Source organism: Crocuta crocuta, unplaced genomic scaffold (assembly GCF_008692635.1).
Source record: "Crocuta crocuta isolate KB4526 unplaced genomic scaffold, BGI_CrCroc_1.0 scaffold214, whole genome shotgun sequence".
In the NCBI taxonomy this organism is placed as follows: domain Eukaryota; kingdom Metazoa; phylum Chordata; class Mammalia; order Carnivora; family Hyaenidae; genus Crocuta; species Crocuta crocuta.
Window position 1 is genome coordinate 384,082 of NW_027529999.1, and position 25,365 is coordinate 409,446.

The 25,365-nt window shown below is 42.0% G+C and overlaps 1 protein-coding gene across 1 annotated transcript in view; it reads right to left on the minus strand.

The window, feature by feature from the left end:
• KPNA6 (karyopherin subunit alpha 6) overlaps window positions 1-23,278 on the minus strand; it is a 51,798-nt gene extending 28,520 nt beyond the window's left edge. The window contains exon 1 of the mRNA XM_077763531.1: window positions 23,173-23,278. Coding sequence (XP_077619657.1) covers window positions 23,173-23,176 — 4 coding nt within the window. The 5' untranslated portion in view covers window positions 23,177-23,278. The remainder of the gene's footprint in view (window positions 1-23,172) is intronic.
• Between the last annotated feature and the right edge of the window lie 2,087 nt (window positions 23,279-25,365).

Below are 25,365 nucleotides of genomic sequence, written 5' to 3' on the forward strand. Positions count from 1 at the left end.
TAGAGTCCACGGTGTTAGCAGCTTATTAGCAGGCTAGTAACCATTGCTAATGTGCCAAGTTTTTTGTAGACATAATCTCTGATCTTCACAACAATCCTGAGAATCCATTTTACAGATGAGAAAAGTGAGACTCGGGGGGTAAGTAACAAGCCAGGAAGCTAATCCAACAAACTTGACCTATTTGATCCCAAACTCCAGGCTCTTCTCATTTCCTGAAAAGGGAAAACTATTGGTAGCAGCAAATCCATCAGAATTCTCAGCTAGGGGTTACTCTGTCACCGATAAACATATCTGCTCACACCCAAGAATTTCAGTTAAACACAAACTCAAATGCCTTAAAAGGTAAAGACAGTTTTACAGGACAGTTATAATATTACACCAGGGGCTGCCTTCATAGTCAGTTTTTACAACATTGTGTCAGCCAAACAAAATCTGACAGGGGCTGGGGTGAAATCAGCTGTTTTAAACTCTTGGTTTGAGGACAGTAATTAAATAGCAACTAATAGCTAAGAAGCCAGGTTCAGAGGTATTGTGACTTACACAAGATCATTCTATTAAATTGTGGACCCAGGACTGGGATCTAGACCCTCTAATTCTAAAGGCCTGCACTTTGCATACAGCCTCTGAGAACTACTTCTTTCCACCCCCCCACCNATATAATTCTATTCAATTTGGCTCCTGCCGTTAGACTGGGTTCTGTCTATACTGATCTACGTACTTAGTCATTTTAACTTGAGAATTACTGGCAATCGATTCTTTAATTAGTGCTCATATGAAGAGGGAGCAACTGAAAACTTTGCCAAGATGTTTGTCTATGAGATCTCCCCTCTATCCACCATATCTGATTTTTAGGAACTCATTTTCATAGTACAGGTTTTTCTTTGCAGTGACTTTTCTCCCTAGACCACAAATCCAAATAAGCCCAAACCTAAAGTACATCTGACACTATGTAACCACCTATACAATCAGAATCAATTAAATCAAAATTCCTCAAAAACAAAGTCAGCCATGATGGAACTGGAAGGGTGGGAAGACAACACAGAATACAAGTAACAGAGGTAAATTTGAACATTTTTTTTTTTTTTTTACAAATAGTTTATTGTCAAATTGGTTTCCACATAACACCCAGTGCTCATCCCCACAAGTGCCCTCCTCCATGCCCATCTCCCCCCTCCCCCCTACATCCATCAGTCCTCAGTTTGTTCTCAGCATTCAAGAGTCTCTCANATTTGAACATTTTCAAAAAGGTTCTTCCAAAACTTACCTGGCTCAGTTTCTTACCAAATAAAACATAGACTGGTTTAAATTTTGCCTGTCTTCTTGCTGGTCTACCTAGTATATAATTACTGTGAATGCATATGAAGCTGATGGCAAAATTTTGTTTTGGTACTGTTGAATTACAACTTTGGTAGCTAAAACCAGCAGTAGCTCAGGAATAGTTCAGGAATCTCACCACTTGCAGTTCCTTTTTCTTTTTTTTAAAGATTTTATTGTATTTATTTAAAATTTTTTAATCTTTATTTATTTTTGGGAAAAAGAGAGACAAAGTGTGAGCAGGGGAGCAGAGAGAGAGAGGGAGACACAGAACCCAAAGCAGGCTCCAGGCTCTGACCTAGCTGTCAGCACAGAGCCCGACGTGGGGCTCAAACCCACGAACCACGAGATCATGACCTGAGCCAAAGTCAGATGCTTAATGGACTGAGCCACCCAGGTAGTCCGTATTTATTTATTTAAAAAAAAGTTTATTTCTTTATGGGGTGGGGGGAGGCAGGAGAGAGGGAGAGGGAGAGGGAGAGAGAGAATCTTAAGCAGACTCCATGCACAGCACACAACCTTGGGATCGTGACCTGAGCCAAAATCAAGAACTGGAGGCTCAACTAACTGAGCAACCCAGGTACCCCTAAAGATTTTAAGTAATCTCTACACCCAACATGGGGCTGGAACTTAAAAGCCCAGAGATCAAGAGTCACATGCTCCACTGACTGAGCCAGCCAAGTGCCTCACCACCTGCAATTTTTTATCCTAAGAATCGGCCAGTCACTTGTGAGTGCATCTTTTCATTCACCACCCTGCATCCAAACTACTGCCGCATTTCTCTATTCTCATGAAGACCAAAACAATTTTTCTGCTCCCTTTTTATTATGAATTATTTAAGTTCGGAAAAACTGAAGTAGAATAATAAACATTTATAAACTCTCAACTTTAAGATTCAAAGGGTTTTTTAAAAATGTTTATTCATCCATTTTTGAGAGAAAGGGTATGAGCAGGGGAGAGGTGGAGAGACAGACAGAATCCAAAACAGGCTCCTTGCTGTCAGCTGTCAGTGCAGAGCCCAAAGCGGGGCTTGAACTCATGAACTGTAAGATCATGACCTGAGCTGAAGTCAGACGCTTAACTGACTGAGCCACCCAGGCGCCCCTAAGATTCAACAATTTTTAATGATGCCGTATTTGTTCTACTCCATCAGATGTACAGATGCACAGATGCTATTTTATGTACATTATACACATTTTGTTTTATATTTTTAAAAATTTGTTTAATGTCTATACCCAAAGTGGGGCTCGAACTCATGACTCTGAGACCAAGAGTCATATGCTCTTCTGAGGTAGCCAGGCACCCCAAACTGAACATATGAAAGCTGTAAATGGCACAACTTGGCACTTTACCATTATTACTTGAGTTTGTGCCTCATAATAAGGACCTTCTTACATAACCACAATTTCAAACCTAAGTAAATTATCAAAACACCTATTATCTAGTCCATACTCAAATTTTCTTATTTCAAAATGGGTGTTATAGCTAGTTGGCTTTTTGTCAACCCAAGCCAGAATCCAGTCAAGGTTCACCCACTGTATTTAGTCTTTTACCATTTTATTATGGAAAATTTCAAATACGTACAAAAGTAGACAGAAGAGTAAATAAAATGAATTTCAATGCAATCATTCAGATCCAATAATCAACTAGTAGCCATTAATCTATGTTTCCATCTACATCCAGACCCTGAATCACTTAAGGAAATTCCTGATATCTCATCTATATATACTTCAATATGTAGCTTCAAACAATAACATTTCTTAAAAAAAATTACATTATCATTATTCTAACATTTGGTCACTTCTAATCTACAAAATCTATCCTCTCCCTCAACCCCTTTATTTGTGATATTGACTGTGAAGAGACTAGGTGAGTTGTCTTAATGAATGCCCCACATTCTCATTTTTTGTGATTAATTTATGTGTATCTCCTGTGTTTCCTGTAAAATGGAAGTGAGGTCTAGAGGCTAGAATAGATTCAGGTTCTCAATATTTTTTTGGCAAGAACACATAAAGGCGATGCTTTCTGTTTCATACTCATCACATTAGGAGGCATGTAATGGTAGGCTGCCCAAATGATCATAAATTTCATAAGATGGTAACCAGATCTCTCTTGAAAATCATCTACAGGGACGCGTGCGTGCTTCAGTTGGTTAAGCATCTGACTTTGGCTCAGGTCATGGTTTATGGGTTCAAGCCCATTGTCGGGCTCTATGCTGATAGTGGGGAGCCTGCTTGGGACTCTCTCTCCCTTTCTCTCTGTCCCTATCCTGTGTGTACTCTCTCTCCCTCTCTCTCTCAAAATAAACAAACTAAAAAAAAAAAGTCAAGTCATCTACATACCCTAAGTCTCCATTCACTTTAATTTTATTCTGACACATTTCTTGAATATTACATATTTTGTGTGTAAGATATAAAGCACAATAAAATGACCAACTTTTAAAGATAGGTATTACCAAGTATTGATGAATCTCTGTGTGCTCTGTTCATTCTTCTAACTCTTCAAACCTGACTTCTATTCCTTCTATTCCACAGAAACCGCTTTTATCAAGTTCAACAACCTCACTGCCGTATCTAAAAGATAGAAATTTCTGTTCTCTTCTGAAGCCCTCAGTAGTAATCACTAATCCCTTCTATCAGAGAAGGTTCTCTTGGCACCACTTCCAAACTCATCTAGTCTTCTCAGTCCTCACTACATCTACATGCTGGTTTCTATCTTCACTCTCTCTCTAGGCCATTTCATTCATTCCCATGATTACTTTCAAATTTATGTCCCAAGCTCAGCCTTTTCCCTTGAGCTCCAGACCCATATATTCAACCACATATCAAAATCTCTTGATATCCAAAACCAGCTCTATCTTCCACTCAACCCCCTACCAGCAACAGCATTTCCAAGTTACTCAGTCCAAAACCCAAGTAAAAGCCATCCTTGATTCCTTCTCTTCCCTCTCTTTCATCTAATCTCTTGACAAAACCTGTCCCATTTTATCTCCAAATATACTTTGAATGCATTTACATGTCTATCAATTCCTGACCCCCACATCATCCAGGTCCTTACCATCTCTCACCTGGCTGCTAAAAAATAACCTGCCCCTTCCTCTTTTCCCTCATACTCCCCATCCGTCACCACAATAAAACCAGAGAGACCACTGCTAGGTATTCAGAGGCTGTTTCCGGCAGTACTTTTTATATTTCCTGTTTTCTCTCTGCCCACGGTGCTCTTCCCTAGCTCTTAGAATTGCTAGGTCCTTTCCTCATTACCCTAACCCAAAGTAAGCTACTCTATTTTTGTCAGAACACCTGCTTTATTTCCTTTATTACACTATTTACAGCCTGTGTCTCTTCTCTTGCGTAGCAGGATTTTTTAAGTTCTGCAGAGACAGGGACCTTTGTTGTATCTCTGGCATCTATAGTATCATAGACACACAAGAATTTGTTAATGAATCACTGTTCAAATATTTATTCAATATTTACTGAACACTTAACACTGGCCCAGACACAAGGCCTAGCTGTAACAGTTGCGTAATAAGTGTTTGCCAGTAGGTGTGAGGTTAGTAGAGAAATGTACAGCAAAGAAATCTTCCTGTGACTGGAGTGGAGTAAAATTTCCAAAGGCAGATTTTAGAAGGGTTTCTTCCTAGAAACCCAAAAACCACAGGTTTCCTCCAGAATTGATACAAAAACTGAATAAAAAAGAGTTATAGGGACACCTGGGTGGTCAGCTTCTGACTCTTGATTTTGGCTCAGATCTGACAGTGAGGCCTAGTTGGGATTCATTCTCTCTCTCTCTTCCTCTGCCCCTCTCCCCTGCTCTCTCTATACATAAACAAACAGCTCCCAACCCATCCAAAAAACAAGCTGTAAAACAGAACACGGGCACCTGAGTGGCTCAGTAGGTTCAGTGACCAATTCTTGGTTTAAGCTCAGGTATGGTCCCATGGTTTGCAGGATCCAGCACCGTGTCAGGCTCTGCAGTGACGGGGCAGAGCCTGCTTGGGGCTCTCTACCCCTCCCCAACTCACACTCTCTGTTTCTCTCAAAATAAATAAATAAAAACTTAAAAAAAAAAAAAAAGATGATATATCATGATGTTCACCTTAGTAAAAACATGAACTTATTAAAAAAAAAATCCCAGCAGACAAACGCATGCTTCAGACAAACATTTTAGACTCCTAAATCCAGTAATCTTGTCAGTGTTGATTCTATTTGACTTTCTAATTTGCCTCTATCACTTTTGCTTTCCCCGAAATTCTACCCAGGATTCTGAGGATACCACCCTCTCCCAGTTCTACCTTTCCTACCACTCCTCAGCTTTCATACTGTGTTCCTCTTCAATGCCCATCTCTCACTCTCAGGGTACACCAAAGGTCTAGCTCTGATCCTCGTCATAGCAGGAGCAGCTCCTACAAGCGATCTTCCCCAGCTTCAACCTCCACTTTCATACCAAGAACCAAATCTCTACTGTCTCAGCCATCTGCCTGACAATGTTATTTCCAAATGCCTACTGGCTAGATCTCCACCTCACTTTCTCTTTAAGTCAGTTCTCGTATCTTCCTTGGTTCAGTTAACGCCATTACCATTCACCAGGCTTTAGAGTCAGCCATGAACTTCCTCCTCCCCAAGCTTCAACAGACTAATAAACTGATTTTTGACCTGTGCCAAAGTCTCTCCTTAACCAAATTCTATTTAGCCTCCTCTGAAATGTTCTCAACCAGGCCTCAACCATGGCCTAATAGTTGAACAAAACACTCATAGTTCCTAGGACGACCCTAGCCCCCTGCCCATAAAGTGTCTGCTTAAGAAAATCTCAAGGCTGCAAAAAGGGTTCACTGTTTGTTCCACCAACACCTGAAGACGGGACCCCTGTCTCCCAGGCTCTGTGGGAGGATAGGAGCCTAATGTCAATAAGTACCCATTAGCAAACCCAGATGGGTTTCAGATAGGCCAACCCCTTTCTCACATTTTTTAATTTTTCACTTCCTTGACTCTTCTGAGCCACATTTCTCTGCCCCCTCTATCCTCTCATCCTCCCTTTAAAATGCCCAGTTACCCCTGTACAAATCGAAGCTGAATTTAATTCACTTTCCCTATTACAATAGTATGTTACTGATTAAAATCTGTCCTTGTCACTTTAACTAGTATCCAGCTTTATCTTTGACTCATTACCCCAAAACAGTTCCTACTGACAACCTCCAATGACACTGTTTCAGTTTACAACCCATCACCTTTCACTTCTAAACCACTGAATCTTTGGAGCAAGAATCTACGGTGCAGTGCGCACCACACACACGTTCTCAAATGTTCCACCCAGCATCTTAAACATCAGTCCTCCAAAGGATCCAAAGTGGCTTACAATAAATCCAACAAAATAAAAATACAAAAACAAAAATCTAGAACAGGAATATACCAATTTGTATAAAAAACAGAAAAGATGAATACAGAGAAGCAGGACCCAAAGAACCAATTATTAAAATTGAGCTGCATTTTGACACGTCAGCTGCCTGGCGGCCAAAACAATGAGTGAACACTTACATAATTTTCATTATCCATGATGGTCCCTTTTGAAGCACAAAAGTTTAAAATTTTGACTTTTCCTTTTTGGTTGCTGGTGCTGCTGATGTCATATCTAAAACTACTGTCTAAGCCAAGGTCATGAAGATTTACTCCTAATTTCTTAAAAGGGTTTTACGGTTTTAACCCCTTTCATTTGTCTTTGATTCACTGAGTTAATTCTGTATATGGTGTTAAGGCAGGGGTCCAACTTGATTCCTTTGCAAATGGACACCTGTATTTAATTTAGGCATTATATATAATACCTAGCACATGAGGATAATAAAAATAAACCAGTGATCCACACAAGTCATTTCTTAATGAATTTATCTTTAATTTCGATACCTTCAAAGTTAACGATTTTTATGATTAAACCAATCTATTAAACCAACAAACTGCTGCAGTATACAAGTTCCTTTCCTTTGTCAGTTTCTTAGTTCTGTGTCCTGCTAGGAGACCTCTGTCAGGCACCCCAAAGTAGGCAAGGATCATAATGCTCCTGACGAGAAAATCACAAAAGCCAAGATCTTGGTTTTTACTCTGGATTTAGATGATAAAACCTTTTCCTCATAGGTAAAGACTTTGGAAAGCATTCACATCTAGCAGTGAGGACACAGATGTGTGATTTTCCCTTCTGAAAGGTCTTTGGGAAAGAAGGGGAAAAAAAAAAGGTCTTTGAAATATCCCAAAGTCGGGGTGCCTGGGTGGCTCAGTCAGTTCAGCATTTAATTTTGGCTCAGGTCATGATCTCAGTTTGTGGATTCGAGCCCCGTGTTGGGTTCTGTGCTGACAGCTAGCTCAGAGCCTGGAGCCTGCTTCGGATTCTGTGTCTCCCCCTCTCTCTGACCCTCCCCTGCTCATGCTCTCTCTCAGAAATAAATTTTTAAAAAATTAAAAAAAAAAAAAGAAATATCCCAAAGTCATGTCTAACCTCTATAGAAGAGATGTTTCCAAGGAAAATTCAAATTTAACTGGTAATAATTTAGTAACGATTTGCTTAGCTCTTAAGGCTAAACTCATACAGAACCCCCATTTTAGAGGTAGGGAGATCAAGACAAAATTTGCAGAAGCACTCAGCTAATTTAATGGGTCTACTGCAGGTATTTCTAAAGCCAATGCTCTCTCCATTACACATACTTAATAGCACAATAGTTGCAAGGGGACTCCTTTGTTATTTTCCGGAAGAAGTGTCAACGTTCCTTCTATCACCCTGACCATTGCCTGACTCAACCCCTCAAATGAGGTGTGGTCCAGTTCTTGCAAGGAATAGGGAATACAGATATTAGACAATAACAACACTGATGTGAACAGAAGCGGAAAACTTTAAGGACCGGCAGGTGGTTAGGCAGTCATTTCAAGGCTCTCTGCCACTTCAAAGAAAAAGTGAAAACCATTTGAGTTAATCCTCCTTGTTTTAGAGCCCCCCACCCTGTGTGTGTGTGTTTGTGTGTGTAGGAGGGAGTCACTGGCAGTGGCAGTTGCATTGATGATATCAAGTTGGGGAAACAGGATGAACTAAGATAAATGTCATTTAAGTATGGTAAAAGGTTTGAAAATGTTTCTTAAGAGTTCAACATTATGTAAATGGACAGAATATCTTTAAGGGTTTGTATTAGAAAGAAATAGTAGGGCGCCTGGGTGGCTCATTTAAGTTAAGCATCTGACTTGGCTCGCAAGTTTCTGGTTTCGTGCCCTGCATGAAGCCTGCTTCGGATCCTCTGTATCCTTCTCTCTGCCCCTCCCCTGCGCTCGTGGGCACAGGCACGCATCCACTCTCTCTCAAAAATAAATAAACATTAAAAAATAAATAAACAGGGGCGCCTGGGTGGCTTAGTCAGTTAAGCGTCCGACTTTCACTTAGGTCATGATCTCGCGGTTCGTGGGTTCGAGCCCCGCGTCGGGCTCTGTGCTGACTGCGAGCTCAGAGCCTGGAGCCTGTTTCAGAGTCTGTATCTCCCTCTCTCTCTGACCCTCCCCTGCTCACGCTGTCTCTCTCTCTCTCCTAGAAATAAATAAAAATATTAAAATAAACAAACAAACAAACAAACAAACAGCTAGGCTGAGAGAAGGCAGCTGTGCTGGATGGACCACTAGAAGGCACACTGGAAACACTGTGGTACTGGTCAAAGGAGCTACAAAGCCAGACAATCTGACTTCTGGTCTTGCTACTTAATAAATGCACAACCTTGGGTGTCATTCACCTGTATCTCAATTTTCTTACCCTTGCCCTGTCTACCTCAGAGTTACGATGAAGATGATTGAGAATATACATGAAAATACTTTAGGATTAGGTTTGGTAATAGCTTTTCAAGCTTCTCAAATTTCTCCCCAGGGGTTCATGACCAGAAAATATGGCAAACAAGAGAACAGTACGAAACAGGTAGGACAGCATGAGGCTCTCAGGGTGTTATCTGCAAGCCTGTCAAAACTGCTAGTCATCAAGACAATGGGAGAGGCTCCTTCACAAGACAAGTGGGTCAGTCCAAAATGGGGCCACAATAAGCCTACTCCTATTCTGGCAGATCCTCACAGGACTGGGTTGAGCAGTCATCACTGTGCGAAACAAAGTTGAATCTATAAACTAGGTGGTTTGGCTAAAAGACCACGTGGGGAAACCTATCTGCATACACAACTATGTATTCAAAGCTCAAGGTCTAAGTAAAGTACGGCACACTGAAGTACTGAATCAATCAGCTGTTGACAGTCCCAGATATTAGTTCCCTAATGCTAATTCTCCTGTAAATTTCCTAGTCCTTTCTTTTTTGGCTCTTACGTCTATATGTAAGTGTAACAGTCAGACCTAGGGGTGGGAAGTAAGCAGTGATGAGAAACACAGCACAGGACTAGGAGAGCTACAGTCCAAACATTTTTTCTCCAAAAGAAAATTACTAATTATCCTTTATAGACTGTGCAGGATATGGCAGCTCTCACCTTCTTAGGGAAACTCCACTGCCACTACCACTAAGTGCTACAAGAACTAAGATGAACTAAAGTAGAGAAACCAAAGAGCTCAACTTCCATTTAAGCCAACCCCAAAATATTCACTGAGTGTCTCCTAAGCACTCACGCTGTTCAAAATATCAAGAAAAAAATAGGGGTGCCTGTTTGGTAGAGCATGCAACTCTTGATCTCAGGTTGCAAGTTTGAGCCCCACATTGGGTGTAGAGATCACTTAAAAATAAAATCATTATATATAATTATTTATTATAATTTACATATTATATTAGATTCATAATATTTAANTATAAGGTACATGTTGTATACACATTATATAATATTACACATTTATCTATAAATATATAAAATATATAATCCAAATAATCGCTAAACTGATTCAAATAGAAAAGTAATTTATTATTCATCTTAAAAAATGTGCGTGCCAGGCACTGTGTAAAGGCTTCTGCCTTTAGGAAGCTTTACAACTAACTTCACTGTCATAGCATCAAGAAAATAAAAAGACAATGAATCGAAGTGTTCAATGAGTTTAGAAGATGGGAGTGAAAACTGTCCTGAGTGTAAGGTCTACAGTTGTCTTTGAAGGGTAATTTGATGTTTGTTTTGATGTTAATATGGGGGGGGGTGCAGCAAGAAACAGGGAGAAAGAATTCTCCTATGCTAACCATGCTCAGTGTGGAGCCCAATATAGGGCTTGATCTCACGACCCTGAGATCATGACCTGAGCCAAAACCAAGAGTCAAATGTTTAACCAACAGAGCCATCCAGGTGCCCTTAGATGTTAATATTTCTAAAGGTAATAGGGGTAGGGAGGGAGAGCAGCTCACCAGGAGCAAAGACCACAAGATTAGAAAGCCCAAGATGTGTTTGAGGGACAAGAACAGTTTGGTTAGAGAGGTATAAAAACAAAGGTCCACAGAAAATGTCTCTGAGGTAGAACAGTGAACTTCCGACCACTTGGCCTCGATTCTGCAGCACTGCACTGCTCCATCCCCAGTCCCTGAACAAGGAGGGTTCTGCATGTCTGTAGGCTGGATTACACAAATTTCTCTGATTAGCTCTTGTTTTAACTTTTAGTATTCTGAGGCCGGGCTTTTCCAAGAGCCCTTCTGACAAATTAAAAGCAGAGATTTCTCTAACCTATATATACTAACCCAAAAAGGAGGAGCCAATTTTGGAAGGCATCTTCTGAGGCCCCATATATACAGGGCCCAGGACAATACAGGGGAGTGCCAGATTGAGAGGCCACACAAAGGGAATCTTCTCTGCCAACACTGCCCCTCAAACCCTATCAACTCCTTCCAATATGATGTGGTGGGAAAGAGTGCCAATTTGGGAGGCAGGCAGGTGATTTCTTCTCAGCTCCTACTCTGAAAGGCCTCACTTGCCCATGAGCGGAATTCCTAGGAAGTCAGGGTCAGAGAAGGACAGCTATATTTTCTTGCTCTCTATAAAAGGTCATTTTTCCTCTTCCTTCCTCCTGACACTGTAGATCCTTTCTCTTAATCTTTATTTTTCCACCTTCACTCCCTCCAGAGCTAGGCTGTAAGAACCAATGAACCAGAGTTTTAAAAAAGGGCCTATTCTCTACGATTTACCTCACCCTAAAATAGGCAATTCCAATCACGTCTCATTAAACAATTACTGCCTCTTTGGAAGATGGTGATAATTTCCAAATCTACATCTGCAGTCACCACCTAATACCCAAGGTGTTCCTTCCAACCATACCCCATAAGCATCTTTTTAAAAAGCATGTTTTTTAAAAAAAAATGTAGGGGTGCCTGGGTGGTTCAGTTAGTTAAATGCCCAACTCCTGATTTCAGCTCAGATTATGCATGATCTTGTATAGTTCATGGGTTCAAGCCCCACACTGGGCTCTATGCTGACAGCGTGGAGCCTGCTTGGGATTCCCTCTCTCCCTCTCTCTCTGCCCCTCACCCACTCACACATGTGCACACTCTCTCAAAACAAATGAATAAAATTTACAAAATTTAAGTTGTCACCTTTTCCTTTTTAATGTTTTTATTTATTTCTGAGCGAGAGATAGCATGAGCAGGGGAGGGCCAGAGAGAGGGAGACACAGAATCTGAAACAGGCTCCAGGCTCTGAGCTAGCTGTCAGTACAAGACCCAACATGGGGCTTGAACCCATGAATGGTGAGATCATGACCTGAGCCGAAGTTGGACGCTTAACTGACTGAGCCACCCAGGCGCCCCAAGTTGTCACCTTTTCCGTAAGTCTACTCCTTATACGTTTCTCTTAATTCACAATCCACAATCCCTCCATTGAAATTCTGAAGTCAAAACAGCTCTGAAAATAAGGTTTTTAATAAATATAGCTTCAAAACACATTTACTAAAACTTGAACAAAACATGAGACTACAGCCCTTCTTTATCTCACTTAATGGTTTGCTACAAAATATTAATAATAATTGACTACACACACACACACACAGTACGCTATCCATACCCTGCTGGACGTGCTATCCAACTTATATCCACTTAATGCCTTTTAAAATCTAAACAATTAGAATTCTGAAATATCTGGCACAAATGGCTTCTTCAAGACATGCATTCTCAATGGGGTAAATGCTGCACCCAGAAGGGCAAAATTGGTTCATGGCCAGTGGGAAGGACTTAGATATTAAATGGTATGTGGCGCTCCAAAGTGCAATATTATCAATAAAGTCTTATTTCTTAGTATTTAATTTCTCTCATTGGATTTTCTTGAGTATTACATGAGCAGTACTGACACTGATTTCATGAAAGGCAGACATTAAGTATGCAAGATCTGTACTACCAAGCTATGGTGAACGGCTATGACTGGGGCACTTTCTCTTGACTAACCGCTGGGTCTTGAAGTCATATAAGAGGTGGCTTATGCATGCCTGTTATGCCCGTGAATGTTATTTAATATGTTTGATCTGCCGTGTTTGTGTGTGTGACAAAGGTTTTGGTAATTAAAGTTTATATTTTATTATTTAATTCTACAAACTAAAATTTGTCATGATTCATTATGCGGAGTACTGAGAAGAGAAATGTCAACGATATCTAAAGGATTGTCGAAAAGCTAGTTAAGTTGTAAGTTTTTGCATATCAAGCAGGTTAAAAATTCACCAAAAATAGGGTGCCTGGGTGGCTCCAGTCAGTTGAGCGACCAACTCATGGTTTTGGCTCAGCTCATGATCCAAGGGTCGTGGGATCAAGACTCCATCAGTCTCTGTGATGAGCATGGAGCCGGCTTAAGATTTTCTCTCTCTCTCCCTCTGCCCCCTCGACTTGTGCTCTCTCTCTAAAATGAGTCATAATAATAATAAAAGTTGACAAAAAATAACTTTAAGAAAGTGATTTTTCTTTTCATGTTTTTATTCATTTTCGAGACAGAGAGAACAGAGCACTAACGGGGGAGGGGCAGAGAGAGGGAGACACAAAATCTGAAGCAGGTTCCACCTAACAGCTCAGAGCCTAACCCACAAACCATGAGATCATGCATGACCTGAACCAAAGTTGGATACCTAACCGACAGAGCCACCCATGTGCCCTGTGATTTTTTTCTATTACTGGAAAATAAGTAGCTTTCCTGGGAAAAGGAATAGCTTTGAATGATTTTAAATTTGATTACACTGAGGAGATCTGGATGGCTGAGTCTGACTTTGCCTCAGATCATCATCTTGCAGTTTATGAGTTCAAGCTCTGCACTGGGCTCTGTGCTGACAGCTCAGAGCTTGGAGCCTACTTCAGATTCTGTGTCTCCCTTGCTCTGCCCCTCCCCCTGCTCACCCTGTCTCATGCACCTTCTCTCTCTCAAAAATAAAATGTTTTTAAATTACATTTGTTAGGTATGTATAAATGTTAATTTGAATATGTAATTTGATACTTTACAATTCGTAAGTAAATAAATTATATTAAAAGTTACTCAGCAAATACAGCTATATAACTTAGTTAAATGCAAACAGCTTTTTAACTTTAACCTAAAATTTTAACTTTACTTTGAATAAAAAGCAAACTGTATGCTTACTCTTTATATATAAAGAAAGCACAGACATATTTATTGTACATAAAAAGATAGAAATTTCATTGGAGGGAGGCATCGGGGGAAAAATGTCTAAAAAGGGTTTCTTATGAGGGTGATAATGAAAGAAAAGGTTAAGAAAACACTGATGCAAGGATTAGGGGTCTATACCAACCATATTGCCAGCTTTTTAAACCAGAAACTTGGGAGTTACTCCTAGCAACCCCTATTCCCTTATCCCCACATCCAACACTAAGAATGGCCAGCTTTATTTTCTTAATTATTTCTTGGACTCTCTTTTTCTCCATTCCTACTGCCAATTGCCCTAACCCGGTCTTCACGATCTCTTGCATAGACTTCATTAAGAGCCTCACTGGGGCACCTGGGTGGCTCAGTCGGTTAAGCGTCCGACTTCGGCTCAGGTCATGATCTCACGGTTCGTGGATTTGAGCCCCAAGTCGGGCTCTGTGCTGACAGCTAGCTCAGAGCCTGTAGCTTGTTTCAGATTCTGTGTCTCCCTCTCTCTCTGACCCTCCCCTGCTCACGCTCTCTCTCTCTCTCTCAGAAATAAATAAAAAACATTTTAAAAAATATTAAAAAAAAGAGCCTCATTAACCTCTTCCTTCTCGATATACTAAACTTCCTGAAACAGTCTGCCTCTCCTCTCTCATTAGCCTGCTCCAATTTGCTTGCATACCATCAAAGCTCGTTTTATAAAAGCAACTATGAGGTGCATGACACTAAATTCAACCAACCTTTGCAAGTCCTTGTTTTGCTGGTGCTCTTGGCAGCACTCAACCCTGACAACCATTTCCTTCTTGAAATACTCTTTTTCCTCAGTTTTTGAAACATCAATCACTGTTTTCTTCTTCCAATTCTGGCTGCTGATCCCCTTCTTCTTGCATGTTAGGTTGATGCACCTTGATGTTCTTTTCAGTACACCTCCCCTGACTACATCAGTGATTCCATGGTTTTAGTTACCATATACAGATAAACAGATGATCAAACATCTAACTCCATCCCCAGACCTCACTCCTGAGCTCCAGACCTCTATATCCAGTTGCTTTTGGGACACCTTCCTCTGGAGGTCACAGAGATACCTCAAACTATCGAAATTTAAACTCATCTCAGTTAACAGCATCACCATCCATTCTGCTGCTCAAGGCAATTGGCCCAGGAGTCATGCAATTTTTAATTTCCCCACAGGCCCCATCAGCCTCCAGATGATAACCAAGTCCTGCTACTTCAAATTACTAACTCACTTATTCCCTACCATTACCACCTCAATCACCATCATCTTCTTTTGCTAGGGCTATTGTACTACTTAAGAACCAACTACTTTTTTGTTGTTTATTTCCTTTGACAGAGAGTGAGCGGGGGAGGGGCAGAGAGAGGGGGAGAAAATCCCATGCAGGCTCTGCACTGCCAGCACATAGCCTGATGTGGGGCTTGAACCCAGAACAGTGAGATCATGACCTGAGCCAAAATCAAGAGTTTGACGCTTAACCGACCAAACCACCAGGCACCCCAAGAACCAACTTTTAAAGAACCTCCTAGGTGGAATCTTACTGCAGTTTGATTCATCCTCCTAGAGCTGTCCAAGTGATGGAAATAAGTGAATAGATTTCATATCAGAGATTAAAACCCTCAATGCATTTCACTATCATCAAGATAAAGTCCAACTATCATTCACCCCATGCTGCCAATTCAATCTTTTGTTTATGTTTTGTTTATTATTTTATAATCATTCCCACCCTTTCACTGACAACCCTCATCCATAGGTCAGATCTCACTGAGCTTAAAGGCCTTCCATGATTCCCCTGGACTGGGATGGACCCCCTTACTATATCGTGCCCGTAGCATTCTGGACTGCCTCATCCAAGTATTTACCATTTTATACTGGTCTCCAAGGTATGGGATTCAAGTTTAACCAGGAGGTGGGAAGAAAAACATATACGTATATATGCTATACACTAATATATGAATTAGTAAGGTTTACCTTTATTGTGGGTGTACATATATAAGCCTATGAGTGCTGGCAATGTGGCAATATCTTTCGGTTAGATGGCCAAATTTTCCAGAAGGAAGACTGTAAGTTATACCAAGGTGAGGATACTAGTTCATTCACATTTAAGATACTGCCTCATACTGTAGTTTGTGCACCTAGTTAAGCGGATTTACAAACTACCTAATTTTAACTAAATATTCACAAAATGGATAAATGGTTTGGAGTCCTATCAAGAAACTTAATGGAAGGTAATGTTAATAATGTAATCACAACAGGAGCAAAGAAAAAACAGCAGAGCTGACGTCACTGAATGAATGAGCTCCTAAGTACCAGAATTCCACATCACAATAAAACAAAACAAAATAATACTATGGCCAGCTTGTCAGATCTAAGTCAGCCAAAAATTTAAAGTTATCTAGAAGACTAGTTAAAATATGAACTTACAATCTCTTGTGCACCTTACTCTAAATGCATATTATGCTTAAGAGAGTACCTACTGAATATACATAATGGTATCATGATCAGTAAGACTTTAAAATTGTCTGTCTTCATCCTTTTAAAATGTTTTTTGTTGTTCTTGTTAGGGGCACCTGGGTGGCTCAGTCAGATGAGCATCTGAATCGATTTTCAGCTCGGGTCATGGTCTCATGGTTCATGAGTTTGAGCCCTATGACCAGGCTGCACGATGCCAATGCAGAGCCTGAGTGAGATTTTCTCTCCTCCTCTCCCTGCACCCATAAGCATGTTCTCCTCTCTCTCAAAATAAACTTTAAAAAAATAATAAAAGTTTTTTTAAATACAAAGAATTTGGTAAAACACATAAACTAAGAAATATTTTGTAAAATACATTGAATATTATTTTCTAAACAGGAAGTTCTTGGGCTATATGTGGCCTCAAATATCCTATGTTTGTTTAGCTTAAGGTGTTTAGATTTTAAGAGTTAACTTGTAACATTTACCAATGTTTAATCCAGAAATATCATGAAAATCTGAATTCCCAACTTCAAGGGGAGAAGGATGATGAAGGGAATGGGAAACTATGCAATATGGCAGTACTGGGCCTACAGTCCCCCAGGGCAGTGACTGGAGCTGCAGAGTCTGTGCATGCCAGCCTCTATGTGGTTGATTAGCCATTAGAATTTAAATTCTGACATTTCACAAGATACATTTTTGTCTCTTTTTGTTTACCACTATACTTCCAGAGTCTAGAGCAGAACAGTCTCTGGCACATACGAGGTATTCAATAAACATTTGCTGAAACTGATGAATAACTGCCTAGTCCCTAAAGGTATGTTTCTGACAAGTTTTCATATTACTGCCTTCCCCTCAAAGAAAAACAGATTAACCTATATTTAGCATATAGGGCCTGAAATATAGTAGACCCTTTATTTCTTCACTAAATGATTAAAAGAAATTACTGAGTACTTACTATGTGCTAATAAACACCATGCTAAAATGGTTTGCATGCATTAGCTTGTTTCATCTCCCTAACAATCCTGTGAGGTAGATATTATTATCCCTATTTTAGAGATGAGAACTCTAAGACTGTGGAGATTGAGTTACTGGTTGAAGAATGAGGTATATTACAGATTAACTGTAACACAAGACAAGAATATGAAATGGGCTACATGAAAGGCAAGAACAAAGCGCTATAGAATTCGGAAGGAAAGTTCATTTCCGGTTTGGAAGGTAAAAATTATTTGAGAGTTCATGAAGGAAGTAGCATTTATTTATTTAATGTTTGTTTATCTTTGAGAGAGAAAGAGACGGAGCGGGAGCTGGGTAGGGGCAGAGAGGGAGACACAGAATCCAAAGCAGGCTCCAGGTTCTGCACTGTCAGCACAGAGCCCGAGGTGGGGCTTGAACTCATGGACTTGAGATTATGACCTGAGCTGATGTCAGACACTTAAGATGTCAGACACTTAATGGACTGAGCCACCTCAAGTGCCCCTAGGAGGTAGCGTTTAAATTAGACCTTGAGGTGTGCCCGGGTGGCTGAATCAGTTGAGCATCAGATCAGGTCATGATCTCACATTTCGTGGGTTCAAGCCCCATGCTGGGCTCTCTGCTGACAGCACAGAGTCTTCTTGGGATTCTCTCCTCTCTCTCTCTGCCCCTTCCCTTCTCTCTCTCTCAAAAATAAACAAACATTTAAAAATAAAACAAAATAAAATGAAAATAAATTAGACCTTGAAAATCAGGCAAGCTTTCCATAGGAAATGATGGGTGGGGAAAAAATTAGTTTTAATTTTTCTGCCAGTAATGCTAAACATAAAATGCCACGTGGATACATCTTTAAATAGAATAAGAGGGGAAGTTGGGTGGCTTAGTCGGTTAAGAGTTCAATTTCAGCTTGGGTCATGATTTCAGGTTTGTGACCTCGAACCCTACATTGGGCTCTGTGCTGACAGCTCAGAGCCTAGAAGCTGCTTTGGATTCTGCCCCTCCCCCACTCATGCTGTCTCTCAAAAATAAACATTAAAAAATTATAAAAAAAAAAAAAAAGAGGACCCTGTGTCCCAAGCCTTTTAAAATAAATAAACAAATAAATAGAATAAGATTAGTAAAATCAATAGGAGGGCCTTGAATACCATACTGTATGAGTTACGATTATATCCCATAGTTAACAGCAAGTCCACAAAGGAGTAGAGTGACAAAATCAAATGGGTATTTCAGCAAGGTTGCTGCTGAAGAATTATAGCAGTGGTACAGGAGGCTACAGCAGAGTTCTGGGAGGGCTTCTAAAATAATACCTTTATAATTTACACTACCTTTTTTTTTACATCTAGTACTTTACTGAATCTTCATTAAGATTAATAGTATCATCCATATTTTCACTTTGATGAGCCTGAGACTCAGTAGAGCACAGAATATTCTTTGTGGGTCTACGCTGTGAGAAAAACCTACCCAAAGCAATTTAGAGGAGACCTCAGTAACAAGAGCACATAGTTTTCAACTGCCTATACGGAAACGGAAGAAAATGGTGAGGAACCAAAGATGGACAGATGCCCTAGTGTCTGGGCCAATGGTCTTACCAGTGACAAAAATGCAGGAAAAGCAGGCCAGGAAAGGGGAGTGAGCTTGATGCTTGTGGGACATTTAGGTAGTGACTGATGGTTCAGTGCCTTCTCTGCAAGTAGCTGTTACAAACTGTGGGGTGGGTGCACAAGGTTGGAGGGAAACTAAAAAAAAATAGGCTAAGTTACTTCCCCACCTGGAAGTGTTATCAGAAAGGTTTTGTTACTTGCAGCCAAAAACAAACAAGAAGTGGCCTTCAGTATCCTAGTTAAACCAAGAGATAAGACAGTTCCAAGTTGCCTAATTCAGTGGCTCGAAAACATCAGATTTTCCCCATCTTCTCTATTCTCACTCTTCGAGCTGCCTGCTCTTATTTATAAATTCTGCCTCATCACCCCAGCATTACTAATGGCAATTCAAGAGTCAGAAAAGGGCTCTTTCCTTTTTAGAGGCAAAGCACAGCCCTTAATTGCCCATATGTTGGTTAGAACCATACAACTTACGGTTCTATTTATTAGCTCTGTCCTTGCACAAGTTACTGAACCTCTCTGTGTTTCAGTTTCATCAACTAGAACATGATAATCTGAGAAGTAAAGGAGTTAATATTATAGTACTTAGTTCCTAGCGCATAGCAAGTTCTATTTAAGTGCTGGCTATTATAGCTTTTCTATTTTTTTTTTTTTTTTTGAAGCTCTCACACTTTGGTGATACTTGAGTTAAAATATAAATTGGCAAAAAATAAAATAAAACCTGACAAATTATTTTCATTTTTTGAGAGAGAACGAGACTGTGCAAGTTGAGAGGGAAGAGGGAGAGAGAATCTTGCGCAGTCTCACTCTCAGCAACAAACTCCATGCAGGGCTCAATCCCAGGACCCTGGGACCATGACCTGAGCCAAAACCAAGTCAGATGCTCAATGGACTGAGCCACCCATAAGCACCCTGGCAAATCTCTTTTTTTATTTTTTAAAAATGTGGGGGCAGGGGGTGCCTGGGTGGCTCAGTCGGTTAAGCTTCTGACTTCAGCTCAGGTCATGATCTCACTGTCCATGAGTTCGAGCCCCACCTTGGGCTCTGTGCTGACAGCTCAGAGCCTAGAGCCTGCTTTGGATTCTGTGTCTCCCTGTCTCTCTTCCCCTCCCCTGCTTACACTGTCTCACTCTCTCCCTTAAAAATAAATAAACATTTAAAAAAGAAAAATAAAATAGAAACATAAAAACATTTTTAAAAATAAAAATTTTTAATGTTTATTTATTTTTTGAGAGAGAGTGAGCGAGTGAGCACAGGCACCCAGGCACCCCGCTGACCAATTTCTTTTAAATAAGGAAGGCTTTTCCAGAAGTCCCCCAGGCTTCCCTTCCTATCTAATTAATCAGAGCTGTATCACATACCCAAGCCTAAATCAATCACTGCCTGGGGAGACAGAAATTAAAATGATTGGTTTATAGTTTATATTAATCAAGACCTGGGGCTGGGGAGGGGCTGCCAGATTCCTGGTTAGCAAGATGGCAGGAATGGATGATAAAACAACCAGTGTCTGCCAAGTCTTAGTCTTAAAAGACTGTGGTCTCTGCTAGGGAGGGTCAGAGTAAGTAACTTCCAGAGCTGCAAGCATCACCCCCACAGGGCTCCTGATGGCAGTGAAATCACTACAAAAGTCTGTTAAAGCTAATAAAGTTTGGCACAAGACAAACATACGATACAGGCCAGGGCCTGAATGGAGCACACCTGAGAGGCAGTGAGATACAGCAGGTTCTAGATTCATGGAGATGTGATGCAGGCTGTGTCAGTGTTCCAAGCACCCAAAGGGCCTAGACAAGTCACCTTGTCCAAGCCTTGGACAAGTCACCTAATCTTCTCAAAGCCTCAGTTTACTCATTTATAAATGGGGATAACGCAAACCACCTTGGATCCCATATGAGGATTAAATGTACCCTTACACACAATTTCACTCACATCATATGTATAAGGACCAGCCCAAAACACAAACACACCAATAGTGGGACGTTCAGAAAGACAAGTGGGACAGGAAAGAGGTATCTGAAACGGAGATGGCAAGAAAAAGGGAGGCCAAGTAGGCTCTATACTAAAAATCCTCTTCAGGACCCTGGTCAGACTTTGTTGCTCTACATAAGAACTTTCATGTCAGGGTCGCCTGGGTGGCTAAGTTCATCTGACTTCGGCTCAGGTCATGATCTCATGGTTCGTGAGTTCGAGCCCCGTGTCGGCTTCTGTGCTGACAGCTCGGAGCCTGAAACCTGCTTTGGAGTCTGTTTCCCTCTCTCTGCCCCTTCCCCGCTTGTGCTCTGTCTCTCTCTCAAAAATAAATAAAACATTTTAAAAAGGAAAAAAAAATTCATTTCAAAGTCTACCAAAAAGGACTAATTAATTTTATTTCACAGCTTAACTCTTCTAAGAGGTTTATGTACAGCAAAATGGGTAAGAATCTCACATCTGGCTTTGGGGCTGACTAGCTGTGTTATCTTCTCTAAGGTAGTTTCCCAGTCTGTGAACTTATTTCATTGAGCTCAATAAACTACACATTAGCTCCTTCCCTTTGAGGAAGTGTTCCTAAAATTGAAGGCTGATAGAAAATCTGTAACATAAAAGTCCCCCAAATGTTTCACTTCATAAAGCTGCAGTTACAAAGAAACCTATCACGCTTCACAGAAGATTCTGAAAACCAGAGTGCTTAAGAGAATGGAATGCTATTGGAGGTAGAAAAGAATCTGTTCTGATGCCTACAGAGCCCTTACCAGGCTGTTTTCTAAACAGTTATCTTATTTAGTTTTCAAACATCTTGATAACACTCTCTCTCCCCTCCTTCTAGACATGAGGAAAGGAAGGATCAGAAAGGAAGAGAAATAACATTGACTGTGGACTGCTAGATGCTTCCTATGCGCATTACTGCATTTGATATTTAAGTGACTTCCTAATATCTGACATTTAAGTGATGAGAGCTGGAAAGTGGCAGGCAGGATTATAACACCAGATCTGATTCTAAAGTCACTGCTTTGCAAAAATAAAAAATAAAAAGTCATTGCCTTATTCAAGGGTATTTGTTTCTTCAGAATCTGGGATCTTACTAAACTCAATCCCAGAATCTCATTTAGCACTCCCTTCCATACACAACTGCTGGGGTTAGCAATCCACTTTGGAGTTTCTCAGTTTCGTTCAGACTAAAGATTTCAAAGTGGGCCCACCAGCACACCCAAAAAAACACCTTTACAACTTTGCCTAGGATTAAAAGCTTTCTTTCCCCTTTTCCAGCCCAACCACTAGGGGGCCAAGCCATAAAAAAAACTGCAGCTATAACCTGGGGCTCTGGATCACCCTGGTTTAACCACTAACTGTGTGACCTTGGGTAAGTTACTTTACCTCTCTCTAAGCCTCAGTTTCCTCAGCTGTAAAATAGGGGGAACAGGAATATCTGTCTCACTAGGTTGTGCATATTAAGTAAAACGTAACATGTAAAGCAGTCAGAACAATGCCCGCGCGTAGAAAGAGCTCAGCAAAATGAATCGGTTTTTTTAATGCTTAAGAGGAACTGTCCCTTCACTGATGGTTCTGTTGCTTAAGTTCAAAGACTTCGCCTTCGTATTATCCCTGAGCACAGGCCTTGCCAGCCGGAGTCCCTTCGGAGAGAGCAACAGGTCGCTCCTTTTCTCCGTACCAGTGCCAGCCCCACAAACCTGAAGTCCCGATCTACTACACATGGCCCCGAGGTCTCGGCCTGTGGTTTCCTACTACCGGGCTGTCACCGAGTCCAACCGAACCACCCCGTTTCCGCCCGCGGCTCGGGAAGTTCTGCCGGCCTTCAGCGGCCCAGGCTGCTTTCGGCATGGCTGCCCCTCGTTACGGGCCTGGAGCTAGCTCGCCCGGCGTTCCCTCACCAGGGGACTCTGCTCGCGACGTAGGCAGGCTTTCCCTCGAGTTCAGAGGAGCCCCGAATCCAGGGAAGATGCGCGTCGGTCACACACACGCCTGGAAAGGGCTCCCTGATGGCCGCCCGNCCCGGGCCGGGCGGTCGGCCCCTTTCCAGCCCCTAGGAACGCGAGGGCTCCGGCCCAGGGCCACCACGTGGGGGCTCCAGGCGTGGCAAGGTGCTCCCGGAACCAGCCCCCGAAGACTGCTCCCGCAGGGGCCCTAGCCCGGCCCCAAACTGGCCTGAGCTGCTCTCCCGGCCTGGCTTCTCCTCTCAAACCTATTTGGAGGGGCTTCAGACATTTTCCGCAGACCGGAGACAGCCTCCCGCGAGACCCCACACCCCAGGAACTGCCTCAGCTCGAGTCCCCGATTGCCTGGTGTCCTTACTCACCCATCGCGGCTCCGCTCGCTCCTACTTGGCGGCGGCAGCAGCGGCAGCTTCAGCAGTAGCTTCAGCAGACAATATGGCGGATTTGCAGGACGGCAGCCCGAAACGGACAAACAACTTAACACTCAACCCCGGGAAGAAACGCGCTCTCCGCCCCCCAGCCTAGCTGACGGGGAGGAGCGCACTTAAAGAGACCGCAGCTACCGAGGGCGGGGAATAGGGATGGACTATAAAAAGAGTAGTGGAGGGAGACTAGGAGGGACACTAAAGAAAGTCAATCGTGTTCAGGAATTCTCAGCCGTTTCTGCTATTTTCTCTGTGTAATGAAGTCTCCTCTGCTAGAAACACATTCCTTCCTTTCCGTAGTTAAAGCCAATCATAGACCCTGAGCAGGAAGTGAAAAAGGAATCANAATTAAGAAGTTAAAAGTAAACCCGATCATGACCTTATTGGGAGATAAGAAATGGAAAAATAATGAGACCGATGCAGGGCTTTCTAGTTGATCGTTGGATTTCATCCTTCCCCTACCACCCCACCAGCAAGCTGAGGGCAGGGGTAGGTTCATCACCTTGTCTCCAGCACCTAGCCCAGGATCTGACACATGGTATGCGCTCCATAAATAGTTTAGTGAATAATCAAATGGGGGCGCCTGGGTGGCTCAGTCGGTTAATCATCGGACTTCGGCTCAGGTCATGATCTCACGGTTCAGGTCATGATCTCATGGTTCGTGGGTTCGAGCCCCGCATAGGGCTCCGTGCTGACAGCTAGCTCAGAGCCTGGAGTCTGTTTCAGATTCTGTATCTCCCTGTCTCTGACCCTCCCCTGTTTATGCTCTCTCTCTCTCTCTTTCTTCTCTCTCTCAGAAATAAAGCATAAAAAAATTAAGAAATAATCAAATGAATAGGCCTGGGACTTACACAAAGAGATATGATCTCCCTTTTTAGAGATGAGGAAATTGAGGCTCTGAGTCTTCATGTGCCTTTTGAATCATGGAATTTATGGCTGGTACACATCAGACCTCCCTTTTTGCATAATGCCTGGCCAGTCCTGTCCCCCACCTCAACAAACAGGAAAAGGTTACATCTTCAAGTCACTAGGCCCACAGGGAACTGTCTTTTGGAAGTAGAGTGAGAGACCCGGGTTTCCAAGTTCTGTCACGACAAATTGACTCCTCTACATGTGTGCCTGGCCAGTGCCTGGCCCATTAAAGGAAAGAACTCAAAAAGCCAAGTCCGGAACTCAGGGTCAGGAAAGGGAGCATTATCTTTCTCTGCCTACTGCCACTGCTCAAGGTCAGACCTCTTCATTTTCTCTTGGTCTATTTTGCCAGCTCCTCACTGGTCCCTTGCCTCCGGATTCTCCCACTTGCACTATCTCCAAAAAGCAGAGACCTTACAGGGCACCTGGGTGGTTCAGTCAGTTAAGTGTCTAATTCTTGATTTCAGCTCAGGTAATGATCTTACTGTTTGTGGGATTGAGCCCTGTGTCAGGCTCCAGGCTGGCAGCGCAGAGCCTGCTTAGGATTCCCTTCCACTCTCTCTGCCCTTAAGCCACGTGTGTGCGTGTGTAGCATGAGTGCTCACAAAATAAACAAACATTAGACTAACATTTTAAAAAGCAGAGAACTTGTCAGGTTGTTCCTCTGCTTAGTAACTTGTCTGCCCTTAGGTAATGCTCAGACATTTCAATCTGACACACAGGCTGGTCCTTATTCACTTTTGGGGTATTCTCCACCAAGCCACTCAGGGTCCATTCGTATTTGGGGAACCCCTTTCCCCAAGTATGCATTTTTTGTGCCTTTGCACATGCTGTTTCCCTGCTTTGAACGCAATGCCTCCCCTTTCCCCTTGACCATGGCGTGAACAAATTCACTTTCAAGACCCAGTTCAACTCCTCCCCTCCCTGAAATACTCTGTCTTTCCAGAGCCTGGGTATCTGTTCTCTCTGCTCCTCAGTGCCCCGGACACACATTCTCCTCAGCACTTAGCACCCTAATTTGCTTACAAAGTAGGTTTCTGTCTCCTGGGTGTCTAAGGAAGGGACATCTTTCTTATCTTCGTATCTGTCCCAGGCCTAGCATGATGCCTTCCTCAACAGAGACACCAAAACCTTTGGTTGTAAGGTCTGTCTCCCACACACCGCCACAGACCCATCTGCATATCCTGTGGCAAAATACGGCTCAGGAAACACAAGCAG